This window comes from Sinocyclocheilus grahami, unplaced genomic scaffold (genome assembly GCF_001515645.1).
Source record: "Sinocyclocheilus grahami isolate Dianchi unplaced genomic scaffold, SAMN03320097.WGS_v1.1 scaffold144.1, whole genome shotgun sequence".
In the NCBI taxonomy this organism is placed as follows: Eukaryota; Metazoa; Chordata; class Actinopteri; order Cypriniformes; family Cyprinidae; genus Sinocyclocheilus; species Sinocyclocheilus grahami.
In genome coordinates this window covers 63,153-88,486 of record NW_015505323.1, presented here as the reverse complement: position 1 = coordinate 88,486, position 25,334 = coordinate 63,153, and the positions used below count along the sequence as shown (strand labels likewise).

General features: G+C 37.7%; 1 protein-coding gene across 4 annotated transcripts in view; it reads right to left on the bottom strand.

Annotated features, from left to right (window-relative positions):
* LOC107591592 (neurabin-1-like) overlaps positions 1 to 25,334 on the bottom strand; it is a 53,140-nt gene that overhangs the window by 24,411 nt on the left and 3,395 nt on the right. For 3 of the 4 annotated variants that reach the window (XM_016280781.1, XM_016280783.1, XM_016280785.1), the window contains exons 1-5: positions 24,310 to 24,487; positions 20,478 to 21,865; positions 3,770 to 3,902; positions 3,230 to 3,350; positions 710 to 814 (exon numbers count right to left, since the gene is read on the bottom strand). In XM_016280781.1, the coding sequence (XP_016136267.1) occupies positions 710 to 814; positions 3,230 to 3,350; positions 3,770 to 3,902; positions 20,478 to 21,776 (1,658 nt within the window). In that variant the 5' untranslated portion in view covers positions 21,777 to 21,865; positions 24,310 to 24,487. Of the gene's footprint in view, positions 1 to 709; positions 815 to 3,229; positions 3,351 to 3,769; positions 3,903 to 20,477; positions 21,866 to 24,309; positions 24,488 to 25,334 lie in introns of those variants that run through there. The other variant, XM_016280782.1, reaches the window with a different exon arrangement.

Here is a 25,334-nt window from a genome sequence, read left to right as displayed (position 1 = left end):
ATTACTGCTTTTGCTGTATTTTGGATCAAATAAATGCAGGCTTGGTGAGCAGAAGAGAATTCTTTAAAAAACAAAATTTTTTTACTAGTATAGTGTGTGTATATATATATATATATATATATATATATACAGTATATATATATACTACTAATTTACTAGTATAGTGTATATATATATATATCGAAGTGCCGCCTGGACCAGCTGTTTTCAACATAATAATAATAAATGTTTTTTGAGCAGCAAATCAGAATATTTGAAGGATTTCTGAAAGATCATGTGACTGGAGTAATGATGCTAAAAATTCAGCTTTGAAATCACAGAATAAATGAAATTTTAAAATATATTCAAATAGAAAACAGTTATTTTAAATAGTAAAAATATTTCACAATATTACTGCTTTTGCTGTATTTTGGATCAAATAAATGCAGGCTTGGTGAGCAGAAGAGAATTCTTTAAAAAACAAAATTTTTTTACTAGTATAGTGTGTGTATATATATATATATATATATATATATATACAGTATATATATATACTACTAATTTACTAGTATAGTGTATATATATATATATCGAAGTGGTGGTGGGCCGCCTGGACCAAAAAATGCCAGGGCCGATTTTTTGTCCCAGTCCAGCCCTGTTCAGGGGCAAACCTGGGATTAATGAGACATAATAACCAAGCAAAAATGGCTGTAGACATCTCGCATCTTACCTGACCACTCCCTGTGTGTTTCTCAGGACAGAAGCAGCGAAGCTCTGAGTTACTCCCACCAGACTGGTGCTGTCAACCTCCACGATTTGATCATTCACTTTAATTCTGTGGAAAATGAAGGTGGTTATGTTGTAATGCTTGTTACAGTGACACTATTACGACATTGTGCAATCTCTAAAACAGGTTTGGAGAACTGTATGAATACTAAACATCGATTTCTCTGTCATTCTGAGATGACTTTTCTAAATAAAAGCTTAATTATGTTCTGCCTGGGGCCTTCTCATCACTCTGCTATGATTAATTTTTTAAGTGGAACAAATATGCTGATGTATGAAGGACACAGTACATCCTGGGACAGGGTTTCCCAGAGTTTGTGAACGCTTAGTGTTTGACACAGAACTTCAGTGAGAATGGCTTTAAAGACATTAAGATAAAAGTATTGATGCAAATTAAAGTTTATAAAGATGTATAAAGATTTATTTCTGCATAATTACGGCAGATATGTAAAGACACCAGTATCAAGAGTGAATTAATTTCATAATTCATAATATGCAATAATAATAATGATGATGATGATGATTATTATTATTATATTAAAACATTTTCTATAAATATATTCTTTATACTACTAAATTATTGTTTCATAATATGGAATAATCAAATGGTAATAATAAAAACTATTATTGTAGTTGTTGTTGTTTATGTTAATAATTACATAAAAATAATAAATTATTACATTTTATAATTAATAAATTAATAATAAAAAGTATTTTATACTTTTTATATATTTTATACAGATATATTATTTATACTACCACATGAATTAACATAAATAAAGTATATACATTAATAAAATGTATATATTAATAAAATACAATACATTTATACAGTAATAAAATACATTCATAATATATACTTTATACTACATGAATGAATATAAATATGATTTTTGATTATGTAATAATTACTTAAAATCCTAGTGAATACTTCAAGTAAATAATTTAGGTCATAGGACTTAAAAAGGACAAAAAAGGTTGAGAACCATGAACAATATATTTATGTTTTCAGTTGGACTTGGGTGGTCACATTCTTTCATTTCAGCAGCTAATGCTTAAAAGACAGAGGGAATTACAATCCTATAAGATTACAAAGACGAGTAAGCTCCTCAACAACTTGTGATCATATATTTTCAGAATGCTACAGTGTTTGCATGAAGAGCTCCAACTGTGTGATATCTGTAATGAGCTTTGTGAGTTTGACCAAATTGCCTTGACCTGTCTGGATATTGAGCTCCTGGCAAATCCCGTCTGTTATGCAGGCAAAGCAGACTGAGGGATGCTTGCAAGATTGAATCCTAATGTGCACCTAAAGAGTGTGGCGTAAGCACAGCTTGACCTTCACATGCATTTTGCAATGTCGCCAGTATAGTAACACTGAAAGCAGGAAATTGTAATTCTGCTATGCAAAAAATAAGGACTCCAGTGCAAAGATTTCAATGTCACTGTCGAATCCTACATTGTTACACTCCGCTCAGAAACAGCCTGAGTTAATGGTGGGGGAAATTACATTCTGGCTATTGAATGGTCCTTTTGAAACCTGATTGCAAAGCTTGCAGTTGCTTGGTAATCTTGAAACAAGTAAAAATTTCTCAAGATTTCAGCAGTGTTTGATGTCACTCAGCGAAAAGCTGAGACCACATTGAAAGACTGGGATTCAGAATCTCAAACTTGGAAATAAAAGGAAAGATTTAAAATTTCTAAATAATCCTTAAAGAAGCATTATTATGAAAAATAAATAAGAAATACTTCAGATTCTGCACTATTTCTAGATCAATAATAAGTAAATTTGTGACACTGATCATGTGACTCTTTGTACAGATATTCAACTGAAGTTCAAGATTCTCTTTGAATCATTTCAAATCTTGATTGACCGGTTTTACATAAACTTGTAGAGTCATGTCAAATTGGTTGATTGCTGCTGCCATTAAAATTAAAGGGAGACAAAACAAATACTAAGACATTAAATAACTTTTCACACAAAATTTTATGCTGCTAATATAATTTTAATTAAGAAATGAAAAAATAAATACTTTTCTAATTTAATGAAAATTTTCACTAGTGGTCTCAAACTTGGTAAAGCAAAAAGCATTTTCTCCAAAAAACGTTTACTAAAATTACTAGACTAGAATGTTTAGCCAGATGTGAAATGGGCTGCTTTCATTCCCATCCCTACCCTCTCTTTAGGATTGTCAGGCTCTTGAGCTACAATCAGTGATAAAGCCCAAAAGCTTTGCTTTAATTTTAGGCAATGTGCAAATCTCATGACAGACTCTCAGGGATTCTCTCACTCTGGGTGCAGCTGAACAGAGCAAGGACAAGAAACCCATTATTTTGAACTACTGTTTGACCAATGGAGTTTTTCTTTCTACATGGAAAATACTCGTATCCATTTCCAGAACATAGGGTGATATAATACCAATATATACGTCCATTACTACTTTCTATGTGCTGTTTAGTTTACCTTCCATCTCTCTCTGCTGCTCCACCCTCTATGACAGTCTTGACGAAGATGCCCAGCTTCTCCAGGCCTGCATCAGCGCCGACCCCCATTCCTATAATACTGATGCCCAGGCCGTCCTCATCTGACATCCACAGATGAACACATACACAAATCAGTGAAAGGAAAAATATTAGTGATGAGCAAATGGAAAGAATGACAATTCAATAAATCATTGGATGTTTGTTGGATGGATGCATGTTTATTGTAACTGATCACTCTTCAAGGCTTACCATTGATTCACTCACAAAATATGCAAATACATGCAGAATATTTCCCTGAAAACCTATTTATATCTATCCTGTTTTTTTTTTGAGAAAGCTTATACAAGGGTTAGTTGTCACAAGGGCTATACGGTTTCTCAACAGCTGTAAGATTAAAACTATAAGAGTAAAAACTGACTGAAAATTATTTTCTGGAGTCAAAGGTTTGACGACAAGACCTACTCTCACTTATAATAACTATCCTAAATGTTTAACCTGACACTGCCGTCCTGCTAGTCACCTTTTTCTAGTTCTACAGGGAGAAGTTCCAGCTTCTCCACCCGTTTCTCCAGCTCATACTCAGCCGAGGATGCCACCGGGTCCACCTCTTCATTCCTCCTGTCATAATCTTCATTGGAGTAGGTTTTAAACACCTGGCAGTGAGAAAAATCCAAGGCCAATGTCACAATACTGAGGTCACAAGACTTAAACAGCTGTGTAAAGCACTTTTGTTTTCACTGTTACAAAAGATGGAGAACGCGAACCATGCATGGCCCATAAGGGATTTAGTTCCTTATATACTGTACAAATATACTGTACAACTCTATTGATCTCATACTCTCTCTCTCTCTCTTTATATAGTGAGACTGTGAGGCAATGTCAGAGCATCAGAGCGTCTTCATAATGGTGCTTATCGGCTGAAACACAAACTGTCATTTGCCATCTCCTCAGTGTAAGTGATGGTCCTGTGCACAGTGGTGTGACCCCTAAGCAGGTCCACAGACAAACATTGGCCCCATGCCAATGCTACACTTGCCTGTCTCTTCCTTATCTGTTTCCTTATAAAAAGGGTTCATTGGATAAGTTGGATATATATACAGGTGCATCTCAATAAATTAGAATGTCGTGGAAAAGTTCATTTATTTCAGTAATTCAACTCAAATTGTGAAACTCGTGTATTAAATAAATTCAATGCACACAGACTGAAGTAGTTTAAGTCTTTGGTTCTTTTAATTGTGATGATTTTGGCTCACATTTAACAAAAACCATCAATTCACTATCTCAGCAAATTAGAATATGGTGACATGCCAATCAGCTAATCAACTCAAAACACCTGCAAAGGTTTCCTGAGCCTTCAAAATGGTCTCTCAGTTTGGTTCACTAGGCTACACAATCATGGGGAAGACTGCTGATCTGACAGTTGTCCAGAAGACAATCATTGACCCCTTTCACAAGGAGGGTAAGCAACAAACATTAATTTGTCCATTGTGTTTTTTGAAAACCAACGTCACTGCACCCGTTTACCAAGAAATTTTGGAGCACTTCATGCTTCCTTCTGCTGGCCAGCTTTTTGAAGATGCTGATTTCATATTCCAGCAGGATTTGGCACCTGCCCACACTGCCAAAAGCACCAAAAGTTGGTTAAATGACCATGGTGTTGGTGTGTTTGACTGGCCAGCAAACTGACCAGACCTGAACCCCATAGAGGATCTATGGGGTATTGTCAAGAGGAAAATGAGAAACAAGAGACCAAAAAATGCAGATGAGTTGAAGGCCACTGTCAAAGAAACCTGGGCTTCCATACCACCTCAGCAGTGCCACAAACTGATCACCTCCATGCCACGCCGAATTGAGGTAGTAATTAAAGCAAAAGGAGCCCCTACCAAGTATTGAGTACATGTACAGTAAATGAACATACTTTCCAGAAGGCCAACAATTCACTAAAAATGTTTTTTTAATTGGTCTTATGAGGTATTCTAATTTGTTGAGATAGTGAATTGGTGGGTTTTTGTTAAATGTGAGCCAAAATCATCACAATTAAAAGAACCAAAGACTTAAACTACTTCAGTCTGTGTGCATTGAATTTATTTAATACACGAGTTTCACAATTTGAGTTGAATTACTGAAATAAATGAACTTTTCCACGACATTCTAATTTATTGAGATGCACCTGTATATGTGTGTGTGTGTGTGTAAATGCTCACCAAGGCTGCAATTATTTGATCCAATATACTGTACATTAAAAACAGTAATATTGAGAAATATTGTTAAATTGTTTTAAAATGACATTTTAAAATAAATTAAAAATGAAAAGTTATTTAAAACGCTTCATTTTTTTATATATTTTCAAATGTAATTTATTCCTGTGATGACAAAGCTGATTTTTCAGCAGCCATTACTCCAGTCTCCAGTGTCACATGATCTGTCAGACTATGTTCCGTGTTTTGTGTGTGTTTTGCTCCCCATGTGTTTCCATGCCCTTATTTGGTTTTCCTGTTCCTGCTCCCTGATTGTTTCCCATTTGTTTCCAGCTGTGTTTTTCCTCATGTTATTATTTTTCTTTAGTTCCAGGTGTTTCTCGTCATGTCTTGTGTAAAGTGTTACCGGTTCCTAGTTCTTCGTCTGGTATTGTATATGTCTACCCTTGCTGCGTGTGTTTTCCTTGTTCCCTGGATGTGATTAAAATCTATTTGTTAGAATTCCATTCCTCGTCTCCTCGCTCCTTCGTCTCCGTGCTCCTCACAGTAGCGTGACAGAATTCCGGACCACCAAGACAGTAAGCGGCACCCCTTCTCCTCGTGTTTATTTTTCGTTTTGAAAGTCTTTTTTTCCCTGTGTGTTTCTCCCCGCGGCATGGAAGTAGCCGCTTGTTTTATCGCCCTAACCCACAGAGATCTCCCCTTCGTGGAGTATGAATGGGAGTTCAGCAATATCGCCACAAAAACAGCGCTGGACGACGCCACGCTCAACTCTCTGTTCTGGAACGGGGCCAATTGCTGTTCCCGAGTTTAACCCACATAGGGCTCCGCTCCCCGACTTTAGCCCAGTCAGGGCTCCGGTCCCAGAGTCTAACCCAGAGAGGGTTCCTGTTCCGAGTCTAGCCCAGAGAGGGTTCCTGTACCCGAGTCTAGCCCAGAGAGGACTCCAGTCCCAGAGTCTAGCACAGAGAGGGCTCCAGTCCCCAAGTCTAGCCCAGAGAGGGCTCCTGTCCCCGAGTTTAGCCCAGTGAGGGCTCCTGTCCCAGAGTTTAACCCAGAGAGGTTAGCCCAGAGAAGGTTCCAGTCCCCGAGTTTAGCCCAGAGAGGGGTCCAGTTCCCACGTCCAGCCCAAGGAGGGCTTCAGTCCCCAAGTCAAGCCCCGGGAGGGCCACCGTTCCCGAGTTAGGCCTACGGAGGCCCTCTAAAGACTATATTCTCCCCAAGGATTTTTTTTGGGGGGGTAGTACGGGTCCGTCCGTGGAGGCCGGGCTGAGTGCCGAGGCCCCCTGTGTTCCCTGCTCCGCCATGGCCTCCTGAACTGTCTGCTCCGTCATGGCTCCCCAAGCTCCCTGTTCCACCATGGCCTGCTGAACTGTCTGCTCCGCCATGGCTCCTCGAGCTCCCTGTTCCGCCATGGCCTCCTGAACTGTCTGCTTTGCCATGGCCTCCTAAACTGTCTGCTCCGCCATGGCCTCCTGAACTGCCTGCTCCGCCATGGCTTCCTAGTCTGCCTGCTCCGCCATGGCTCCCAGAGCTCCCTGCTCCACCATGGCCCCTGAGCTCCCTGTGCCACCAAGGCACCCTGGACTGCCTGATCCGCCCTGGAGGTATTCCCCGTGTCCCAGTCCTGCACCAGCCTCCAGGGTGCCCACCCCCCCTCCCTGGTGGAATTGTTATGGCGCGGGACGTGCCTTCCGGGAGGTGGGCAGTAATGTCAGACTCTGTTCCTTGTTTTTTGTGTGTTTTGCTCCCTATGTGTTTCCATGCCCTTATTTGGTTTTCCTGTTCCTGCTTCCTGATTGTTTCCCATTTGTTTCCAGCTGTATTTTCCCTCATGTTATTATGTTTCATTTGTTCCAGGTGTTTCTCATCATGTCTTGTGTATTTAAAGTGTTCCCGGTTCTTAGTTCTTCGTCTGGTATTGTATGTCTAATCTTGCTAAGTGTGTTTTCCTTGTTCCCTGGATGTGATTAAAATATATATGTTTGAATTCCACTCCTCTTCTCCTCGCTCCTTCGTCTCCGTGCTCCTCACAGTTAGGGTTGGGTATAGTTTGGTTTTTTTCTGATACCGGTGCCAAATCGATACTTTTAAAACCGTTCCGGTGCCTAAACCGATACTTAAAAAAAAAAAAATTATAATAATTTTGGATTGGCCATTATTGAGCGCTATAGACACATTTAATGTCTGTTTCATTCATACTGGACCCCAGAGGGCACCCTCGCGCAGAAACTCCACATGAGTTTCACAGAAGGAAAAGGACTCAGGAAATCCCTAATATGGACAAAGGCATTGCTATTGCTGTAACTGAGTAAACAGAAGATATAAAATTTGTGAATGATAAAACAAAGACAATAACCACTCGACTGCGACAATGTATAGTTTATCTGTGTTATTCAAGCCATCTTTGGTATTTTCATCATAATTAAGTATATTTATAATCCACTGCTAATCGACATAGCCTTTTTACCATATGCTTTTTACAGTATAGAACGGTATCTACCTGCTGCCATCAGAGCAAGTGTAATTGCTGCATTCACGTGCTCCTCGGATGCTCTCATTTCCCAAATTGTGCTTTTAAGTCGGAATGTGAAAACAACATGGACACTCGTGTTACTAAAAAGATGTGTTGGATTTGTATTATTAGAGCTTTCCGACTTGCGTTCGTGAATTTTCTCAGTTGGGAAATAATTTTTCACGTGCGGTGTCAGTGATCCTTACGTCCGGTTCAGAGAACCAGAGAACAAATATTTCAATCGATCGCTCAAGCATTGGTGGCACCGAAATGAGGCACCGAAATCTGCGTTCTGATTCGGTTCTTCTAGTACATACCAGTTACATAGGTACCGATGCCATATTGGTACCGGGTTTCGGGACACAACCCTACTCACAGTAGCGCACCGTGACATGATCCTCATTCTTTTATGCTGATTCAATGGTCAAAAAATATTTCCCCTTATTATAAACGTTGAAAACTGCTTAATATTTTTGAGGAAACATTGATACATTTTTTTCAAGATTCTTTGATGAAAAGAAAGTAAAAAATAACAGCATTAATTTGAAATAGAAATTATTTATCACAGCATACATGTGTCTACTTACATGAATCGTGACGTTAACCGCATGATTTGCATAATCTTAGAACTGTACATTTCTGCCATATAGACATTATTTTGACAGTCACCTCTGACAACAGATCACTCTTAATTGTAATGTAGAAACATTCATTTTCTGCTTCTTTGAAATGTATTTTGAAAAGCACAATATAAATAGATAAAAGAAAGAAAGCGCATGTCTTCATGGTCACCTTTGATGAATTTAATGCATCCTCATTGAATAAAAGTAGCCTATTCATTTCTTTAAAAACAAAACAAAACAAATGACCTCAAAAAGAAATATATGCATAAAATATTTTTAAATAAAATATTTGATTAACAATATGTTCTAAATTAGGGCTGTGCGATATTGAGGAAAAATGCGATATGCGATACCTTGTTAAAAAATGCGATATTCGATATGCGATACGATATAATTTAAATTGATTTTACACACTTTAAGCAATATTTAAACATATTTAAAAATTTTAATTATATAACCAATTTGTTTCACATTTTTTCATGGAAAATAAAGAATCACTACAACTTCTGAAAGTGACCAGCAGTGTTTTAGCATTACATAAAAAGTAATGTCACAAATCAGAAAATGTAGTTTAACATCAATATGAACATACAAACAAAAAAATTTATGACACTAATTTTATATCATAGTAACTTTGCTTTCCATACACTTTAAGTACTTCTTCATATACCACAGCAAAAACTATAGTCTGAGAAAGTTCAAACATGATTAAAGGCAAGTGAACAGTCAGTAAAAAAAAGAAATACACAATTTACAAGCATAGATAAAATAAACAGTAGTATTCAGGTACAGAAATTTAATAATTAAGTGTAAAATAACACTGCAGAGTGTTCACTGTATGAATTAAATTTAGATTAATCTTTGCCGTTTTGTTGTTTGATTAACATTAGTGACATATTCAGCAGCACGTATTTATAGGCTGCTGTCCCTTTAAAACCGACTGCACGGATCCAGTGTAATGACACATCCGATTTCTTTCTCAGTTGTTTACATTCATTTAAAACATAACCGACTGCGTTTATGAGAATGATCGTCGAGGCGGGTACTATTGACATAATTCGGTGTATATGTGTCTGTTCAAACATAAGGAGGAGATGCGAAAGACGAATCAACTCGGTCTGAAACGCATCTATCTGTGTGTGCGCGCGCTTTGCACATGTGCGGCAGAACCATAGACTATAAAAACAGGGCAGAACTGAAGAGACGCTGTGCGAGATGCGGCTTGTGCGCGCGCTTCAGGTGTGAGTCAGATAGCAAGAGGAGACGGCAGAGTTGTTTTCTGCAACTTACTGCACTTAATAACTCTTTTTAACGTCATCTTTGGTTTTGAGACTTTAGTCTTTGTAACTTCAGGGATCTTATCTATGCACAATCAGCTTGTAACACTCCAAAGAGAAAGGAAAACTTGAAATCGCATCATATGACCCCTTTAAAATAATAATGATATCGCACGCCGTTGCAATATGCATATTGCGATATTTACATTTGCGATATTTCGATATATCATGCAGCCCTATTCTAAATTAATTAAAAGAAATATTCTAAATAATAATTTAAATATATATATATATATATACGTATATAAATAAATCGAACCCACACTGCTCTACCACTAAGCAAATGAACATGCTGCATTTACCAGCAGGCAGCTGTCAGTGTGTCCAGCAGCTGCCACCATGAGAATCATCAGCTTCAATTAAACCATGACTGATCATAGCAGAATCAAAGCTATCTCATCTGTGAAGAAAGTCAATTAGACACAAATCTGACGTTTTATGCTAATTACAAGCCTAAACCAATGAATCCAAATCCTACATGGTAGAAAGCACTCCGAAACTAGAGCGTAGAGTATTCAAGCATTGGGACAAAAGCAAGCATAATCTCTAGTGCACATTACAACATTAATAATGTAAACTGATCAACAGCTATGCATTATTGAGAAGTCACATTGCTGACCGAATGATTAGCTGAAGTGTATTGGGCCCATTGTCTACAGTTCTTCAATGGATTTGATGAAAATCATATTGTCAGAAAGGGCTGGACAGTAACATGTTTAGCTTTAAGGCTTCCCTGACACAGTTATAGACTCCTATACAAAGATGCCAGGAGGGCATATCCAGAAACATTGCCTTGAGTAGAGGTCTAACATGAAAGTGAAGACATTTCTAGAAACATCCATCTCTACATTCAGTGGATCTGTTCCAGAGCTTCCCTCACACACTATTCTCCTGTATTCTCCTGAGCTCAACCAACTATCACTGTGTTGACAGTCCACACTCCACAGCTGGCTAAAAAGCAGCCGACTGTCTTTTGTGAATCTGCCAGACATGACAACCATGAGGGGCTCTACGCAAAAGACAAAGAGTGGGCAGTGTGCTGAAGGCTACTGTCAGGTGGGAGAACATAATATTTCACATCTTCTTTTGTATTCATTATAGACACCTATACAGTAGCTGTCTAAGACACTTTATGTTTTGCTTTAATATAATTACATGGTTTAATTTTACATTTTAATGGTCTTATACATATGATAATTTGAAGACAAAAATGTTTGTCACCAGGCACCGAAATAAACATTGACTTTGAAGCGTAATTCGATGCAGAAATTTACCATTTGAGATTTTTAGAATGAGTGACATAAAACACGATTTAAATCGTAATCGTTAAGTGATTCAATTGAAAGAAATAATATAGTACAAATAAAAAAAATTAAAAGGAATAAAATGAACAAAGCATATTTGTGACTGTCATGATTCTTTTAAACCGTATCAGACAGACAAACACAGTATTGTTCAAATTTCTGGGGGGGGGACTCCATAAAAATATTAAGCAGCACATATGTTTTCATAATTGATAATAATAAGAAATGGGTCGTGAGCAGCACATCAGCATATTAGGATGATTTCTGAAGGATCATGTGACACTGAAGAATACAGTAATGGCTGCTGAAAATCCAGCTTTGCCACCACAGGAATAAATTACTATTTAAAATAAATTAAAATAATAAATGACAATTTATTAAAAATAAAAAACCTAAAAATAATAGAACTAAAATAATACACACACACACACACTTATTTATTTTTGGAAAATAAAATAAGCATTAAGAAAAAGTTATCAAGGCAACTTTGGACCTTGTATGAAATGTATCAGTGGTTTCAATTATCAGTCTGCCTGTTAATTATAAATTAAAATAAATAAATAAATGAAAAACTCCACAGAACAGAGAAAAAACCCCAGTTTATTTCAGTAGGTACTTAAGTAGTTGCTGAATCTTTTCTTGGCTTCGGTCCGACTAACAGCAATACTTTTTGTGATCATCTTTGTGCTTTTTCACCCATCTAGTAACATTGATTCGTCCCACTCGCCTCACCTCTCCTGTCATTCTACCATTAGATCAATATACCTGTTAGCTGCCTTCAAACAAACAGTGCATCTTTTTTGTCTTCTCATCATACAGTAGATCAGCTCTCACTCGATCCTTTATCCTCTATCTATTGGTCATACACTCTGGCATACTGCAATATTATATTTAAAACCCAGCAGCCTGCGAGGTCTTTGGCTCCAACTGCTACCTTGTATAATAGCCAAGAAATGTAAGCTTGTATAAGCGTTTTGCTGTTCGGAGAGCACTAAGTTTTTATTGCGTGTTGTGAGATCCCACCAAAGCCTCTGAGAGCTTCTTATTTTTCTCGGCGAATTTCTACAGAACTGCAGGGGTGAGTGAAACTGAGCCAGGCCCATCATCCATCCCTCTACTCCCACTCACTTCCTCGTCCCTCTTCGCTCATTAGTTCATTATCCCTCTCATCTCTCATTCTTCTTTGTGTCACTGCACTTCTAGCGAAGCAGCCATGGCTCATCTGTATGCCTCTAATGCAGCATATTACACCAGCACGCCTCCAGCTATATCGTGGGTGACTACAATCCCTGTAGGGAACAGTCCGAGGATTAACCGAGGGGCAGGCTGAGGGGACACAGTGAGGGATGTAGCAGAACAATCGACTGAAAGTCTTTGTTGGCATTTGTATCATGGACTGGCAACAGCACTGTGTGGCTCAGAGTCTGGCTGACTGCTACTGATCACATTAAATGGCCCTACAGTCAAGCAGTGGTGCCAGCGCTCTCAGTGTCACACCACACACACACACACAGCTCTCTCGCAGAGGGATGCTGAAGCTGATTCTGAATGGATTAACCATGCAACAGACGAATCTGTAGACAGACATTCCTGTACTATTCTCTAAAAACAGGAAGCTGCTCCAAAATGAGGTGCTTGGCAAAGTCAAATTAATTATCATGCTACCATATTGTTAAGGAATACATTTAAATATGAACATATGGGTGTTTCTTCAACTACAGGCACTTGTGGGTCTGTGGATTTTTTTTTTTTAAAGAAATTAATACTTATGTTCAACATAGATGCAAAAGTGAAGAAAATAATCATATGGTTTCCACAGAAATATTATAATATTAATAATAAGAAATGTTGTAAAGCCAATAATGAGTAATGGCTGCTGAAAATTTAGCTTTGTCAATATTAAGCAGCACAACAGTTTTCAACATTGATGATAAAAAGAAATGTTTCTTAATCATCAAAATCAGCATATTAAACATTTTTCTGAAGGATCATGTGACACAGAAAACTGGAGTAATGGCTGCTGAAAATTTAGCTTTGTCATCAAAGGAATAAATGGCATTTTATATATATATATATATATATGTATGTATGTATATGTATACACATATACATACACACACACACACACACACACACACAATGCCATTTATTCCTATTAACCATTTTCTATGTGAATATTATATATATATATAAATAATGTTCACATAGAAAATGGCTATTTTAAACTGTAATAAAATTTCTGTTTCTACTGTATTTTGATAAAGAAATATGCAGTCTTGGTAAACATAAGACAACCCCTAAATGTTTGAACTGTAAATGGCTACATTTATAATGCATTTTTTAAAAATGGAACTGCTATTGAATAAAAATAAACACTTGGGGCATAGAAGTGCCTGTAGTGAAATAATACATAAAAATATATGAATCACCAGTTTCATGATGACATGTATTTGAATGTTTGCTAATGCTGAAAGTTATTAAAAGCCATTCATCTATGTGGTAAAAGCCTTCAGAGTGAGCATTCCATGAGTCTCTGCATTATTTTAAAAGCCATTTTATCTTTAAAAAAAACACTTTAGCATGGAGGAGACGTGAACTGATGAGTCAGGTGATATGAAACTCTCCGGCATAATTAGCCTTTTGCGCCGTGTCAAGACAACAGCTCCTTCAAAATGTATGTCATGTTTATCCTCTTGACTCTCTTTTTCAGTTTATCTGGCCTGGAATGTCATTTTGCCCTCTTTTTAATCCTGTGTTTGTGGAAATACCTGAGGGCCTCGCCACCCGCCAAGACGTAGCATGCTAGTGCGGTGAGGGGGAGCTACTAGCATAAGGGGATAAACAAGACACAAACAATTGCTTACTTTATGCTTCATTCTCATGTGTTGGCTGAGTCTTCTCACATGATCAGTTACATGGTCTGATGAATACATAATTCATCAAATGACCACATGAGTGGGTGAGAGTGTTACATTTACAGGCAAGTGTTCGTGCAAGCTAGTTCCAGCTAACAGCCTAAACTGAACACGCATGCTTTATACAGAATATATATATAATAAATAAATAAATAATAATGCTGTTTTATCTCTTGTAAATCATTTACAAAATAAAGTGTAACATATATATATATATATACACTGTATGCATATAGTATAATTTTATTTTTTTCTAAATTATTATATTATTATTAAATAATAGATATTCCTGAGTACAATGGACACTTATTGTGGGAAAAAAATGGCACTCTACACAACTGGGTGAACACAGAGACCACATTTGTCCTGACTGTCTCACAACAATACAGGACGCTGTGTCAGCATTGAAACCCTCCTTGTTTCCAGCATGGAAAAAAAAGCAGAAACTACACTCTCTGATAGCTTAAGAGATGGCCTGTGACGGTGGGCGGAGGGAGAGCTGTGGAGAATTAGCGCCTGACACGGAGAGCTGGAACGGCGTAGCGTCAGAACCACAGGCCTGTCTTCTGTTTCCACAGTCATTAAAAATTAATCTCTAGAAGGGGTCAGATGTCAGAGAAACAAGCAAACAAAAAATACCACAGCATTCATAATGCATTTCGAGACAGATCTTTGCCAGTGACTACAGCTTCAAAATTACTGTCATGAGAACAAGGCAATTGCTTGATTGCCTATTTTTTTCTGAACATGAAGTGCACAAACTGTACATTGATATCTCATGACAGCAAGTTTGTTCTGCTAAACAAATTCAACAAATGAGCAAAATCAGTTTCCCAATGATTACATAACTGATAACTCCTGTAAACAGACAAAAATGTAGACATGTCAACAAAAGTAATGGACAAATTTTTTTTAATGCACAGGCTTTCTCTTGGAAAAGGGACAAAAATAGTGATGACTCATCCTGCACTACACAAATTTTTGTCCAATCAGATGCTCTCCTACGCCTCCTAATACCCACTGCAACTAAACAGAAAGCAGCAAATCATAGCCGTTATGTAGCTAACTAAACCCTACTGGCCTTTTTATGATTTTTCTTTTCAATGGATTGGCGCTTCAAAATGTTAGGCCCAAACTTCCTGTTTAAATAGAAAATCAACCAAGAATAGAAAACTGTGCTTGTTGGATGATTAGCAACCACCTAAGTCCTCATGAAATCACCAACTGAGACATCTTTATCCACAGTATAAGGTTGATATAGACTTTTTCCAATTACATAAAGCCTCCTTAATCTACTAAATCAGGGTTACTACTTAAAAAATACCTTGATCTACTGAAGATCCCTTAAAATAAAACGAAAATGAATAATACATCCTCTGCTCAGCTCACCTAAAAGATTTTCTTATCTACCTTCCTGAAAGTATGTTTATATACATTTAATATAACCCTAAAATATGGATAATAACTAGACTATAGCCATCCACCCTTTTAACTGAATTACAGGACTGAGCTGATACAGTAAAAGGCAGGATTGATTCTGTGTGGTCTATGTACAGTATGTGCATCTGAGTACAGAATGGAGTGTATAATCATTGAATCGTTTCAGCGGTCATTCAAATCCATTTAAATCCATTAATCAAGAAGGAATAAATATGCCATAACAAGAGGCTGAGATTAGCAGAGCTAAAGTCATATATCATTCAGCCTGTAAGTGCAGTTTATGTAGGTGGATGATGACAGGATGGGTGTAACAACGGGTACAGCTAAACAAACACTAATATTGACTGTAAAACTGTATCAGGCAGTGTCATCTGATGGGATCTGGTTACTTTGCTCTCAATTAAACCTAATATTAGAAAATGATCTTCCAAACAGAAATTACTCGACTGCACAACCACACTAGTATTCATGTTCAAAATCTACGGTTGCTGAATTTTGTGACAAAAAAACAGTGAATATAAACATGCCTGAGACATTAGACATTAGTCTCACACTTTCACATGATAATGCAAAAACAATTTAATCTCGTTTTGTTTCATTTCTTGTTTTGCAGTGGTAAGGCACATGCTTTTGAAAAGCTGCAAAAGTTGTAAAACTGATTTGTGCAACTAACATCCATCTACAAAAAAGGACAGGCAGAGGACTTGGCTACTGGATGCAATGTCCTCATTATCAGAGCTAGACTAAAAGGATGTGCACATTGAGTCAGGTCAATGAAACTGACTTGAAGTGACCTCCACTGCCTCCAGTGGTTACAAAACTACCCCTGTGGAATAAATCCATTAAAGTCAGCTAGGTCAGTGGATTTTTTGCTTTAAGATCCTGATTTTTTTATTGGACCTCATGTGGTGACCCATCACAGTACTAAATTTTTTTTAATCATAGAAAGAAAAGAAAAGTCCCAAAAGGCTTAGTTCACTCCAAAATGGAAATTCTGTCATAATTTACTCCCCCTTATGTCATTTCAAACCTGTATGACATTCTTTTTTCAGTGGAAATTTCAAGTTACATTCTCAAATTTCACACCAAAAGCTATCATATGACTTCAGAAAAGCCCACAATACACTACTTTAATATGCTATTTTTATGGTGCTTTCACATCCTTTTTGAAGTTTAAAAGCTTCAAATCCACATTTTTTTTGCAATGACAAGACAGTTATCATATACATTCTTCATAAATTCTCCTTTAGTGTTTCACTGGAGAAAAAGTCATACAGGTTTGGAACAACATGAGGGTGAAACAATTTCATATTTCAGTGAAATATCCCTTTCATCAACCAATAAAAATGACAAATTTTACAGTACCACAAACTGCACACACCCACCAATAGACCAATAGACATTTTAGCGCAGATGAAAACAAGGCTGTGAGGAATAGACTTGCAGTCTTTATAATGGCACGCACTGTAAAGGTCCAAGATGATTTCACAACTCACAAAACTCTATTATGGAGCATTTGTCTTCTCAAAGTTTTTGTCAGAAAAATGTTTTGTCAGCCGAACAATCAGTATGTTGTTAAACTTAGAAACATACTTTGAATGAGCTGTACTTCTCTTCCCTTAAAAAGCCTTGTTTTCATTTCTGTCAAATTAAATATGGTGCTGAAGGTATATAGGATGTAAGGATGATATGCAACTTGTCCACAGACGCGCAGACCTGAAAAGACCAAATTTTTGACCGTCCTTTTAAAAGTTAAAAAAAGGCTAGCCTATTAAATTTTGCTATGCTAAATAGGCATTATTTTTTGCATTTTATTACCTGAATTTAGGTAATAAACCCCATCTAAACAGACCTATGACTCTGTTTGGCAAGCACAATGCTAAGTCTGAAAAAGGATAAATAATACAACCCTAATTTATTGCATGAAATTGAAAAAGTTGAATCAGAGAATTATGATGTGATAATTTTGAAACTGATGAACCTGTAATCATCAGAGTAAATTGAGGGAAGGGCCTTTGAGAGTGCTGTTATTCCACACAGACACTAGAGCTGCTGGCACAAGAGCCTCTTATAGCAACTCTACATTAATTACGCATTGAAACGCTTTGATATGGAACGACCCACTTAATGAACGCCTAAGAAACATGATGAGCAAGAGAGAAAATGTTCAGCATGATTAATGACTGACACTTCTATTCAACGACAAGCTAGTCTAGTCTTGTGAATGGACAACGTTTTACCACAAATCAGTCGCTTACTCAAGTCTGAACATAGACCACAGACTGTTATTGCCTCCATGTCTGCAGAAAAACCATGTGGCCTGGGTTCAAAATTCCCCGACTCATGAAAAAGTCTTTCTTTGTCAAACTAATGACCAGGGCAGTTCAGTCCAGTTGACAGTTAACCCAGCCGGCACAATGCCATTTTACAAAAGGCTGGCATTTTCTGGTTGCTCCACCTGTTACAGTACTATGCTTTATGAAAGAACACAGTAAAAGGACACTTCTGTATTACCAGACTGATCTAAATGCCCGTTTCGAACCATATGTTCGAATGCACTGTCACACTTTTGTCATTCGGCAGCTGTGAAGACCTATATTTCATGTTTATAATTAGCAGCCGGATCCAAGATTTCAAATGGAGAGTGAGAATGGGATGTGATCTGATTAAGGGACCCTAAGAATACAATACTTCAAGAGCAAAAAGGTGTACAAACAGACCTTTTAATTCAGTTAATACTGGCACACCACGACCGCTCTATGAAATTCAGCTTGTGTGAGGGAGATTAGTGAGCAAACATCACGTTTACCCATTGAGAGAAGGAGGGGAACTGGCCCAGCACTGCTTAAGGGTATTAACGGGACTGATCCAACCAGGGGACATTTGTTTTCAAGCATTTTCCCACATTTCCATCCAGCTTCCGATCGGAGTTAATAGCCAGGGATGTAAACGCATTTCCAGCAGCTCAAACATTCAGCAGCGATTTTCATGATATTGCAAATAATCAATGGCAACAGTTCTAGTCCACAGCTGTGCTATTATATGGCCAAATCAAAGATAATTGATTTAAACGCTGGCTAAGTGAATTTATCTGAACTCTAATTTACTGTAAAATGCATTTCTGAGAAATTAACATGATAAAAATCCCCTCTTAAACAATGTGATTCTGTAGCCTCCTTCCAAACAAGACATCGATAGACAGACTGTAATTACCTTCATGCTTCACCTTGGAAAAAAGCTGCGAACACAGCGGTTATCCATGTTCTCATGGGAGCGTGACTTGATATAGTCTAGACTACAGGAGCATGGATTGACAAGCATGGGGACAGTGGTGGTGTGAAAAGTTACAGCAAGGAGAGCCAGTGAGGCATGTGAGGACAGAAGCTATATGTGTTCATCTCCCTGCAGGCATGAGTGGGCCTCTGGATGTCAGTTTATGGTTCTGTCTGCTCATTATCTAAATAGCACTAACATAGGCTGGCAAAACAGAGAATTGCTCTCACTAGATTTGGAGAAAAACAATAAAAAAGGGCATCAATGGCCTCTACAGATTCAATTATGACTATGCTTTCAGACAAGATGAACAACAGGAACTGAATAACAAGATGCAGGTGATCTCTAAGCAAGTCTGTTTAAGAAAATTTAAAGCATACCTAGATTTGGAAAATATACTGTAAGTGTAAACTAGGGCCAATGACATTTAATAGTGTCCATGAGAAAGAAAAGAAAAATCTTTTAAAAAGAAGGAAAAATATAAAATACAAATGTACTCTTTGTATTCATGTGAGTTTTACATTGTTTTGAAAAATGATTATGCTATTGAGTGAGCATACATTAATCACTAATTTCAAAAGTTTTTAATGTATTTTTCAAGGCAAAAAGAATTTTTAAAAAAACAGTGCATTTATGAAATGTTAATTTCTGAATAATACTGTCACAATGGAACAAAAGCTGCATTGTTATTGTTAACTAAAACTAAATTATTAAAAATAATTAGGGCTGCACGATTAATCGCAAGCGATATTTAACGCGCATCTTATCAGTAAAGCCGGTTCTTTAATCGGCGGTAAATCTCCATCACCTGCGTGCTTTCACATCGAGCAGCATTAACTACACAGAGCCGTTGTTCACTGAGGAGCTGCGCCAAACCACGTTCATATTCGCGCGATTTTTAGCGCAGCTCCTCAGTGAACAACGGCTCTGTGTAGTTAATGCTGCTCAATGTGAAAGCACGCAGGTGATGGAGATTTACCGCTGATTACAGAACCGGCTTTCTGACAAGATGCGCGTTAAATATCGCATGCGATTAATCGTGCAGCCCTAAAAATAATTGAGTACAAAAATTACAAGAACTAAAACTGCTAAATAGAAATATTTTAAAAACAAAAACTAATGAAAACAACTAGTGCACATAACAAATTTCTAAAATTTAAACTACAATTTAAAATTAAAAGCCAATGAAAAAGATTAATAAATACTATAATAATATTTAAATAATAATAAAACAACACGGAATGGAAGTAGTGAAAGATCTTTTCTTCTGTTTTGTGATTATCGGAAAAGAAAAAAATTGTAAGGTGGAAATTGGTTCTATCCATTGACTGTTGATTGGATGGAAGCAGATCTGAATATGAGGCGGGGTTTAAACAGAAAAAAATAATTGGGGAAGTCCACCATACCTCACCAGAGAAAAGACATTTGTTTCTCTGTAAGACTGAGTTTTTAACATTTTAATAAAAAATCAGGAAAAAGTTTTAAAAAATGAAACATGAGTGGATGAATTGTTCACAATAAGATTAATAAGATGCATTTAGAAAACTGAATTTCCATTCATGTCAACTTTAAAGGTCACATAACTGACCCATTAATCTGGCTAAAGACCAGCAATAAACTTACTTTTATGGGAGCAGAGCTGAATCGAATTTTCCGTTTTTGTGGAATTTCCTCCTTGTCCTCCTCTGGAAGACCAGGAATCTCTGTAATCTCTGATCCTGGGTCATAGGAAAGATCGCCATCATATAGGTCATCCTCTGGGTCGGTGCAGCTCTCCCCCCAGCCCTGGTAGCAAGCATCTCCATCGGCATTGAAAATAATTCTCTCACTGCTACAGTATTCCTCATTGGGTTCTTCAATTTGATCCTCGGTAATCCGCCTAGACTCCTCTTTCACATGACCGTCTGTGTCCTCGTGGACCTTGGTAGCTGTAGACTCATGTGAATTTTCTGCAGCGTCATTGACTTGAGCCGCAGCTGAAGAACCATCTACGGCCTCGGTTGAGTTTACCTCATCTTTTGGTTTGGGTTCACTGGATCCATAATCCACCTCGGCGGTTTCCTGGGGCTTCTTTTCATCAGTTTTCACCTGGTCCACGGCCTCCGACAGAGGACTAGGACTGAGAAGATCTTCTGAAGAAGAAGAAACTGGCAGATTGTGCTTGCTACCCACTTGCGTCCTGTAAAAACCATGTGACGGAGACTGTCGCGCACTGGTGTCGTCCTCGCTGGCCTCCCCGTGTCTCTGTAAGCCATCTGGGGAGTACAGTCCTCTTCCACCTCCATGGCCTCTTCGGAAAGTACCACCGGAGCCCTGTTGGTCTATATTTTCGAACACAGCACTGAGCTGACTCACAGTGGGAGATGAGGCCTCTGTCCTGGAGCAAAGACTATCCAAAGAGTCCGTACTGCCTCTGTTAGAACGCGCCCCCCGCCAGTCATCCAAATGCTCGTGAGAACCCCTCTTGTCCCGGCCGTAAGAGTACACGGGCGACTGTGAAGCATCTCTGGAGCTCTGTTCAAAGAGTTTCCTTGTTTCAGAGAACTTTGAGTTATGCTGGCCACCGGTAGTCCGCTCTCCAGTGCCATGCTGGAATTTGACCACTGACCCATCCACCTTGTTGACGAAGTTTGTTGGCTTGTTGAGTTTCGGCGGGGAGGTCTCATCCCTCGATTGTCTGTTGGACCCAGCGTTCTCAGTCCCCATCTGCATGAACATGTTCTTGATGCGACTGACATGGGCCCCGTATTGCCGCCCTCGAGGTTGCCTGACCCCCTCCGTATCCTTGAGTTTGGGGTCTCCATCCTGTCTCGGTTGGTCAAAAGCCTTCTTTAGAGCCTGGAACTCCGTCCTGTAGGCATTCCGGTGTGGGGAAGCGCTCCTCAGGGTATTTCTCTCTGCCGAGGCCTCGGTCTTCAACATCTTAGCCTCGACAATGGAGGTCTTTTCAAATATTCAGTAACATTCCTTCAGGATGTTTGTTGGGTGCAATCACATTTTGTTGGGAATTCCTGTAAACATTTACAAAAATGTTATGAGTAGATTACAAATTATGCAATTATGTGTGCACAGCAAACAATTATACACTGTAAAAAGTGGAAACTTGTCATTAATTTGTGACCCTATAGAGTAAGTGACCTTAAGGCCATATATGCAATAAGTGCCACATAGGCCTAGTTGTTGTTATATTATATACATACAGTATATAAACTAACATTCAAAAGTTTGGGGTTGGTATGTTTTTTAATGTTTTTGAAAGTAGTCTAGTGTTCATTCAAGTTCAAGCATTTATTTGATCAAAAATACTGTAAAAACAGTAATATTGTGAAATATTACTACAAATTTAAAAACAAAGTTTACTATTTGAATATATTTTAAAATGTAATTTATTTCTGTGATGGCAAAGCTGAATTTTCAGTAGTCATTACTCCAGTCTTCAGTGTCACATGATGCTTCAGAATGAACATAAAATTATACATAGAAGCTTTTTGAGCCAAAAAATATCTAATGATCTGTCTGTGAGTATAATCAAAGAAAGATAATTTTTTTTTGTCAAGTCGGATTATTAGAAATGACTGCATTGACCCCATTTGTTCCTAATAAGCTCACTAAGATAAGAACCTACAGTACAGAACTTCTTATAAAAAGCATTAACTGTAATCACTGTGCTCAGGACACATCCTTTTAATTCAAGAACTTTACCCACTTACATTTTATTGTGGAGACACACCGAGAAACAAAAAAATGTGGGACTACAAAGACTAAAAATAAGTCTCACAACAAGCTGCAGCATTGGCAAAAAAGATACAATGACCTGAGACAGAAAACTTAAAAGTCCAAATAGATGCTCAGCCAGAGAAAGGAGTGTACCAGAGAAACTGGCTGACTTTAAGATGACCATGGTAAGATTAAAGTAACATCCAGACTGAGAATGATTGGATATTGTTGAATGGATGCTCAGATACTCCAGTTTGAACAGCAGCTCTTTAATTAGTCACGCTGACTAATCAAAAATGAATCTTAATCGAAGTGTCTAATATGATGTGAAACATTTACATTGGAAATGTATATTACAGTATGTATACACATTATAAGCTCACTCTGAAATTTGCAATTAAATAAAGCAGTTTAATTTTGTTAGTGTTTTGATGAGACATGAATCTCAAACTTAACTTTAAGTCTGCTCACATATCTACACAAAAACATGTGAAACTTAGATTTGGGTTGACTTAATAGAGCCACTTCTGAAACTGGCTGACTTTAAGATGACCATGGTAAGATTAAAGTAACATCCAGACTGAGAATGATTGGATATTGTTGAATGGATGCTCAGATACTCCAGTTTGAACAGCAGCTCTTTAATTAGTCACGCTGACTAATCAAAAATGAATCTTAATCGAAGTGTCTAATATGATGTGAAACATTTACATTGGAAATGTATATTACAGTATATAATGTATACACATTATAAGCTCACTCTGAAATTTGCAATTAAATAAAGCAGTTTAATTTTGTTAGTGTTTTGATGAGACATGAATCTCAAACTTAACTTTAAGTCTGCTCACATATCTACACAAAAACATGTGAAACTTAGATTTGGGTTGACTTAATAGAGCCACTTCCCCAAATTCGTTGTTACAATAGCCTACTAAACAGCAGCAGGGCAGATGAAAACAACATCTCTAAAGCAACTCTGCACATCAGTTTGTAAACAACACATCGAATAGGGGCTCGGATGCTGGAAGATGCCTTTGCACTGGCTCTAGAATCCACCGCCCTGGTTCTTGAACATAATGCGTGATCATCGCTTTGCCATAAGGGCCGACGGGGCACTCAATTTCAGCGCGATGGTGTTGATGCACGATGTGTTTTCGACGCAGATCTCGATGTGACTCACAGATTAGATTTGCCTTCCATCACCCATCGTGTAAACCGCGGACAACCGCTGCATTTTAGTCTGCCAGGATGGTTTTAAAATCCACGAATCTCATGAATGAATATTTTATATCGATAATAAGAGCACGGAAAGGCAGATGCACATTTCAGACCAACACAAGGACAAAATATAACTGTGCGCGCTACCTGCATGATGTAAAACAGTTGTTGTTGGTTAGATAACAGCGTGCATTTAACGCTCACAACATGCATAACGAAAATAAACGTGAAACACATTTGTGGAAAATGTAAATATGCATTTAGCAAAAGTGCGACCATTGCGCTATTCAAAGATGATGAACAACCAACCCTTACGCGCATCACATCACATCGCCTGCATCACTGACAGCTCCATCCTACAAACCCAGATCCAGAAACACGCCAACATTACAGACCTAGCTCATTCCAGCGAGTGTATTTAGCCACAGGTAGCAAAACATCGCACACAAACACGAAACAGAAGTGGCACAAGTATTGCTTAACTCCCTTGTTGTTGCTCCAAAACAAAAGAGTGACTTACCTACGCCTTCAAATGCAATGTCAGTTATCCCAGGAATAAATGTGTTCTCGCTTTAAATCATTGACCAAAGGGGAATGACATTGAACAACATTTAAATTCAGCTCCGCTTTCAGTATCAAGCCGCCATGCTGGACTTCAGCAGACGATTGACACAATATGACATACAAGCAGGGCTTTACACACACACACACACACACACACACACACACATAAACACGAGCGCGCAGCTAGACAACGCCATTGCAGGCGAGGGGTGATGCCGCCATTCCCTGAGTAGGGGTATTGATACACAACACCATTCAGAGTCAAACTATCACTCAAACGAAACCAGTTCCGTATTTCTAAACTTATTTACCGTAACGTGTTACTTGTGTGCTATTCTTATGAGAGCTTCAACAGTGTGACAGGTGTGTTAACATTCAAGAATGGTTTAGTCCAGTAATCTGTGTAGCGAGAGAACGAGCAAAGGAAAGTAAGTAATTAAAATCGCAGCATAATAACTAGTGGTTGCGTTAGAGGCCACGTGGTGACAAGAAGGAGAATTCAATACAATCTATAATGTGATCAGCTGATCAAATAGCCAACAATTGAGTTTTTACACAGAATTTGGGAGCATTCAGAATTCAGGGAATATATATTTATAGCGTTATGCCATATAGGCCTATATATATATGTATACACTGTATATATATATATATATATATATATATATATATATTTACATATAAATGGCAGCTCCTGTATTCTGTTCTGTTGACATGACACGAGTATATATTGTATATATTTTAGAATTTTTCATTGACATGTATAATTTCATATTTGCGTTCATTATTTCATGTTTGCAATATTTACCATTTTAAAATGTAAAGCATTTTTAATAACATATAAATGGCAGCTCCTGTATTCTGTTCTGTTGACATGACAAGAGTATATATTGTATATATTTTAGAATTTTTCATTGACATGTATAATTTCATATTTGCGTTCATTATTTCATGTTTGCAATATTTACCATTTTAAAATGT